Below are 7108 nucleotides of genomic sequence, written 5' to 3' on the forward strand. Positions count from 1 at the left end.
CCACCTCGCCCGGCTAGTTTTTTGTATTTTTTAGTAGAGACGGGGTTTCACCGTGCTAGCCAGGATGGTCTCGATCTCCTGACCTCGTGATCCGCCCGTCTTGGCCTCCCAAAGCGCTGGGATTACAGGCTTGAGCCACCGCGCCCGGCCAGAATTGTTTCCCAAAGTGGCTGGGGTGTGCCTGGCCCACAGGCGTGACAGGGAAGGGCCAGGAGTGGCCACATGAGGTGGCTGTTAGATTTGGGGGTGAGGGGAGGTCTGCCAACCACGTGGGTCGAACCAGCATTTCTGTGTTTTGGGGCTGCCTCATATCTGACCCTACATGGAGATTAAACACAGGCGCAAACCTGCATGCCCTGCAGGGGCCTGAATACCTGGTCGTCCCCCCGACCCGCCCAGTTCTTTCCTGGTCTGGCTATAGTTCTGCAGTGAGTGTGGGGACGAGTTTCCTTCAGCCTCAACTCCTCTGGCTGCCCAGGGTACCCACCCCAGGCAACCTCAACCAGCCTGGCCTCTCCAACAGCCACACCTGACAAGCTGGGCGCCTGTCAGCAATACCCTGGAACAGAAAGGACACACAGGATGGCCGGGGCCACCTGCACCAATAGCATCTCTCAGTTCTGACATCTGGGGAGAGGCTAGGCTGCAGCGACTGGGCCCTGGACCCCTCTGACCGGGCAGAGCCACCAGGCTCTGGGCCTTGGACAGAATTCCATACCTTGCCTGCTTCTCCTTTGAAAAGGTTTCACAGTCAGTGTCTACCTACAATGACAGCAAACTAGGTTTCTTATTTATATAGCCTTAATCAGGCAAATGAAGGAAAGACACAATGACTTGGAGGAGACTAGTGACCTAACCTTGAGGTGTGGCCAACAACTCAATGGTCCCCAGGGCAAGTCCCAGATTCAGGATACCTGGGGGGCGCTCCGGTCCCAGGCAGATCCCTCTCCTGAACTCCAGGCCCAAACAATCCACCCCCTCTCCCTGTCCCCATCCACTGGGTCAGCTGAGCCTTGACCCTCCCTGTTCCCAGCCCCCACGTTCCCTCAGTCCCACCTCCCAAGGGTGGCCCACTGCCCTCGTCTGCCTGGACCTGGCCTGGCCATGTCTGCCCACCCTCCACGACCTTGGCCAGTGACCACAAAAAGCACAGTTGCCCCATCTGTGATGAAGTCTGCTGAATCAACCAGCCCAGAGAGCTGCTGCTCCAGGACTTTGTCATGTGCTGTCACACCTCCTCAATGACTGAGTCGGGGCTTGTGTAAGCTCATGGGCACGTCACCCCCACATCCCCCAGGCACCCACCCGCCTCCCCGGGCACAGAGCAAGTGCCAAACCCACCCAATGAATTGATGAGCCAGTGAACACAGACCCAGCCACTGGGGCTAGGGTGCGACCGCATGGCGGGGGATGGCAGGGAGGCTAGGCTGCTTGTCATGCACCCACCCTTCTGTGGAACTCACATATAGACTGGGTGTTCCCCCCCTCTATCGATTCTGAAGTTCCCCATTCCCTGCCACTTCCCTCGTCATAAAGGGGAGACCCTGAGAACGTACACAACATAAACTAAACACTACTGTGAATTTCCACTTGAGAGCCTGACCTGCCCCTGGTCAAGGGCTGCTGTGTGTCCCAAAGGCAACTGGGCAAGTGCTAGAGACTTTCTCCATGAGGTACCTAAAAGACACAAAGGCCCCAAAGGCCCCGTGCACCTGCCTCAGAGACCACCCAGGGGTGCTGGTGTGCGTGTGGGACATGCCTATGGGGAGGCAGAGCCAGGCTCTGGGGTCAGAGACTCTTAGACCTGCCAGCGTCTCACAGTGGGACCCCAGCAAGTGGCTGGACTCTGCTGATCCAGTGTCCTCCCCTGCAGGGGGGCTGTGGCCAAGATGACGGTCACCTCCCTGGCAGGGCCCCCCTTACCTGAACGCCTGGTTCTCACGGTTGTTCTGGAGGGCAATGGTTTCCACCTCGGGACCCCCGTCCGCTATGAACCTGGCCAACTTTTCTGCAAGGTTCTTGACCTCTTCGTCCTCTGGGGGTGAAACTTTAAGCAGGCTGTCAGTACTGGGCTCAACTCACCACACCCAACAGCCTAATTTCTGCTAAGAACCCCAAGGGCAACAAGTGGGGTTTGTTTTAGGAATGATGCAAAGAGAAACAGGCAAATGGGAATCAGATTACTGCACTGGGACCAGACGCCAGAGTTCATAACACACCTCCAGCCCCCGCCCCCTGCCCCCCCCAACCCTGTCCAACAAGGGAGGTCAAGAGGGCCTGGGACACGAGCCGGGACAAAGGATCCAAACGTGACAGCAGGTCTGGGTGGGGCAGGAGGGGAGATGGGAGCACCCCAGGTCACATGGCTGGGGGGTGCTGTTGGGCCTCCTCTCCTGGGGAGAGGCTCAGGGCACAGAGCCACAGGAAACACAAGGAACAAACCTCTGCAGCCTGTGCTTGGCCTGAACATCAATCCCCCCTACCCACTAACACTTGGCTGGGATTTTATGTCATCACAGTCGAAGACCAGCCAGTATTTCCCCTTCCCCTGAAATTCACCCCATCCGAATTGCATCAGCTGACAGTGTCTGTCCCCCAGGTCCTCAGCCGTACACTACACTTGCCTTGCCCTGTCCTCAGTGCCCAGGAGGAAGCTGGGGCTCATTAACGCTTGTTAACGTAACAAAGAACCAACAAGCAAAAGCCCCCTCTACCCAGGGTACTGCCCTGAACTGATCTCCCAGGAGTGACCTCGATCTCCAAGAGCACCCATGTACCCCACACATGTGGCTTGACACTCAGGCTTCACCAGGTCCTTGGAGCACTGAGGGGGAAGGTGGTATCAGACCCATTCCCAGAGTGACCCCAGATGCCTGGGAGAATACAGACCTCAACCACCAGTGCCACACAGTGCCACTCCAGCACCTCCAGGAACCCCGATTTCACACTGGGGCACGGTATGTCCACAGGCCTCCCCAGAACCTCCCGCCCACTCTGTCCACCTACCTTTCTGAGAGGCTGCCTGCGACTTCTGTGCTTCCTTTCTTATCTCAGCCACCTTCTTCCTGTAGTAGAGGAATTCCCTGCTATTCTTATCGTGCAAAAATCTGGAGAGGAGGAAGTTTGCAGAAGAGAGGGAAAAATGAGTATCTGTGACAGGCGTATCCCTGCAGCTTCTATTGCACAAAAAAAGGCAGGCTGGCGAGCAGCGCCCCAAAAGCAAGTCTCCGTGCCACATGGGAGCCACTCGTCACTTCTAGTGAGAATCAGAAAACGCTCGGAACAGTATCCGGCCCGCGCTAGCAAGCAACCAGCCCCGCACGTGCGACTGTGCAGCAAATTCATTCAACAACACGGCCTTCCCTTCCCCGGAGATACTCACGCAAATGCTGGGTTATCCTTGTAGTCCTCCATAGCTACTTTTTCTAACTCAGGGCCTCCTTCTGCCACAAAGCGGGCCAATTTCTCTATCACTTTCCGAGTCTCGGCTCCCTCTGGGGGTGAAACTTTAAGGAGGCTGTCAGTACTGGGGTTCAACTCACACACCCCACAGTCAATAGGCACACTCTCTCTACGGACCACAACGACAGAGGGGGTGGAGGGAGAAGAGTGTGAGATGCAGGAGGCTGTTGGGCGTCCCGAGTCCAGGCATAAAACACCATGATGAGGGGGGAGTTGGTCTCACTGTCTTGGTGAGACACACTGGGTGGGAGAGAAGTGTGTGAGGCTGTGGTGAGCTCCAGGCTGGAAGCTAGCAGAAAATATATCCAGCTTCCCCTGGTTGTTGGGGGGGGAAATGCTTAATTCTTTTCTTTCTTTACCAGTTTTCAGCATAACACATCGGTTCCCTTTCATCCTTCAAAGATGACACATTCTTTTTTTAAAAATACCATTATGAGCTCTGATTTAAACACACTGGGTGGGTTTCGATCCATGGCAATTAGTGTCATAGAAGCTCTGCAGCCGGTGGAGCCTCTTCAAGCTGGCTCCTGAGGGCTCTGGACATGGCCCCAGGAGTCTCTGATGGCCTCCTTGCCATCTGCCGGGACAGGGCGCTCCAAGATCATCTCATACACTTCCTGCCCAGACCCAGAGCCAGCCACTTCTCCAAGAAGTCGGTTTCCATGAGAAACTGTGTCTCCAGACCAGCATCTGGGCGCTAGGGATGCTCAATGCCACGGGCTTAATCATTATCTCGGGGCCTTTTCAGTGAACAGAGCTATAAAGATATATTTTTATATATGGATTAGCCTCCCCACTGAGCCATGTGGAACTTGCTTTTGCATTTTTTCCCTGGCTTGTTTCCGAGGCTGAGTTTGTCAGCTACTACACAGATCGCAGCCCTTGTAGGAGATGCACAGGAGAAATTTCTCACTGCCAGCAAGTACCTGGCAACTGGGCAACATGCCAGACCTGCGGCTAATCTTATTCCCCTTGCTGCTTGGGCTGCTGGGAATCGGGGAGAGGTGGGGAGTGTGTGGCCCAGCGAGGGCCGCTGTGAGGTCCCAAGGGCATTCCATGACCATCTTTCACTCTAGGTCGCCCTCCTGCCACGGGCCCAGCAACAATCCTGACCTGGTCGCTGTTTACAGGAACAGGTGGGTTTCTGAGGCCACGCAGACAGTGGGCCATAATGAGCTTCAATTCAAGGGCCTCGAGACGCCCGATACCCCTTGTACTGCAGCAGTTCCCAACAGAGTACCCTTGGAGCTGCTGGGGAACCTCTCTAAGGAAAGGACACACACCAGCTCCATTCTGACTAATGGCCCGGGGGCCAGGCTGGCCTCTGATCCGCTCGGACACACAGCCAGAAGCAAGGGGTCTCAAAGCTGTCATGGCACAACTCCACGGTCGCTTCAGTCTGTGCTGTCAGGGTGACGTGACCTCACCAGGCAGCCCTCCACGCAGTTCAGGTGTCACAGCGCCTCATTCTGAATGTGGATGGGGCTAGACTTGCTAGCAATGCTGTCACCACAGCCACCCCCTTTGCCCTCCTACGGTGGGAGATCTGGACAAGCTCGCCCATGACCAGTGACCATCCTTTCCCAGGAATAGGAGAGAGCACCCTCCAACCTGCGGCTCATACCTCTGGCCTAAACTCGGGGGACAGGTAACCCATGGTTGGGGCAGTGCTTCGGGCCTCCAGGGCTCAGCTGAAGAGCCTTAGAAGCTCCTCCAAGAAGGGATGTGAGGATGCCCTTTTGGAGCATATGCGAGAAGGGCGTGCACCCCTGCCCTGGCTGGGTGAGCCGCTGTGTGAGTGGAAGATGGATCCCACCGCTCCCAAGATGAAGCCCACGCGCTGATGCCCAGCAACACCCCAGCCCTGCCCCTCACCCTCCTTTGCTCTCCTCACCCCAGAGGGCCCAAGGCTCAGCTTGGAGACCTGGTGGCTGCAACTCAGCCCAAAGCACCCACAGCCCCGGCAGCATTTGCCCTGCCCACCACAGATCCCACCTGCTAGAGCACGGGCACTGGTGGTGGGGGAGCAGCAGCTCCCACAACTTACCTTTGATCTCTAGCCACTGCTCATAGTCCTCCTCCTCGTCCTCATCGGGGGACTGGAAGACACTTGGGCGGTGTGCCACGGGCAGCTGCTTGGCGTGGGAGTAGCTCTTCATGGGGCCTGGCAGGCTGGTCAGCCCCAGGCCTGTCCGCCTGCTGATGAGCAGGGACCTCTTCCCGGCACTGGGGGTGGGTGTGCTGGGAGGGGCGCTGGGAGCACTGGGAGGGGCATCTGGTATAGAAGGAAGGATATGCACACTCAGAGTGCAGGGTACCTCTCCTGGCTTCCGACCTAACCCAAGTGCTGTGGGCCCCGGGGAAGCTGGGTCCTTGACTTCCAGAACTCAGGGGCTCAGAGGAGGCCACCCTGATTTTACAGATGGGGACAGTGAGGCAGAGAGCGAAAGGACTCATTGTAGTTCCCCAGCCAGAAGAAAAGAAGCCTGGCGCTCTGCAGGGAGCCACTCTGGCTGGAGGCATCTCAATTGCGCTGCACCCACAGGCTGGGACAGTTCTGGGGACAGAACATCAGTTCTGCCGGGTAAGACCCGAGTCCCCAAATCCCAGTTTACAACCATTCCCTTGGAGGTCTGTGGCCAGGCTGACTGGCCAGGGCCAGACTACTGGGTGTTCTCACCCTGAGACCTGATGGGGAAGGGACTCAAACCATCCTTCCTCATTCGAGGATGAATTTGGCCTTGGGTTAACATTTCTTAGCTGTTCCCTAGGAAACCTGACAAAGGTCGAGGACCAGCTGTCTCACCAGTAACAACGGGCTCTGGTCACTAAATCCCAAAATCAAGAGACATGGGCAGAAGCTCCGTGGGTGACGATTTATCCACCTGGCCTGTCACACTGCACACCTGTAGGCAACCAACCTATAGACAGGGGTCCCATTCTTTGCACAGGCATTGCTACCACTGGGGAAGGCTGGGAATCCCCTGGGGCACTGACAAGGGGTCCAGGTGCAAACCTGGAGACCAGCCATTCTAGCCCACACCTTGCTGTCTAGAGGACCCACAGTGCAGAAGCACCCACAGCAAAGCAGGGGATGGGGCAGGGCTGGTGTGTGACAGCTTCAGAAAGAGCCCTGAGTCCGCTGGGGAGCAGCATCATGAAATTGGCCAGCTCACCACCCTGAGAACAGGACCAGGGCCCCCGGATCATTAGATAGAGGCTGGCTCTGCACTTGGGGGCCTCATCTTTTTTTTAGTGACAGGGTCTCACTCTGTCACCCAGGCTGAAGTGCAGTGGTGCAATCATGGTTCACTGCAGCCTCCACCTCCTGAACTCCTGGGCTCAAGCAATCCTCCCGGCTCAGCCTCCAGAGTAGCTGGGGCTACAGGTGCCCACCATCATGACTGGCTAATTTTATTTTTATTTTTTTGCAGAGATGGGTTCTTGCTAGGTTGTCCAGGCTGGTCTCACACTCTTGGATTCAAGCTATCCTCCCACCTCAGCCTCCCAAAGGGATTACAGACATGAGCCACCACGCCTGGCAGGGGCTTCATCTTTTTTTTTTTGAGACGGAGTCTCGCTCTGTTGCCCAGGCTGGAGTGCAGTGGCTGGATCTCAGCTCACTGCAAGCTCCGCCTCCCGGGTT

At 56.7% G+C, this 7108-nt stretch overlaps 1 protein-coding gene across 1 annotated transcript in view; it reads right to left on the reverse strand.

Annotated features, from left to right (window-relative positions):
* The window catches only part of SUGP1 (SURP and G patch domain containing 1), a 43525-nt gene that overhangs the window by 24008 nt on the left and 12409 nt on the right, over window positions 1-7108 (reverse strand). Inside the window, exons 4-7 of the mRNA XM_011925873.1 lie at window positions 5510-5737; window positions 3383-3506; window positions 3007-3107; window positions 1924-2047 (exon numbers count right to left, since the gene is read on the reverse strand). Of these exons, the coding sequence (XP_011781263.1) occupies window positions 1924-2047; window positions 3007-3107; window positions 3383-3506; window positions 5510-5737 (577 nt within the window). The remainder of the gene's footprint in view (window positions 1-1923; window positions 2048-3006; window positions 3108-3382; window positions 3507-5509; window positions 5738-7108) is intronic.

This window comes from Colobus angolensis, unplaced genomic scaffold (assembly GCF_000951035.1).
Source record: "Colobus angolensis palliatus isolate OR3802 unplaced genomic scaffold, Cang.pa_1.0 Scaffold66, whole genome shotgun sequence".
Lineage (NCBI taxonomy): Eukaryota > Metazoa > Chordata > Mammalia > Primates > Cercopithecidae > Colobus > Colobus angolensis.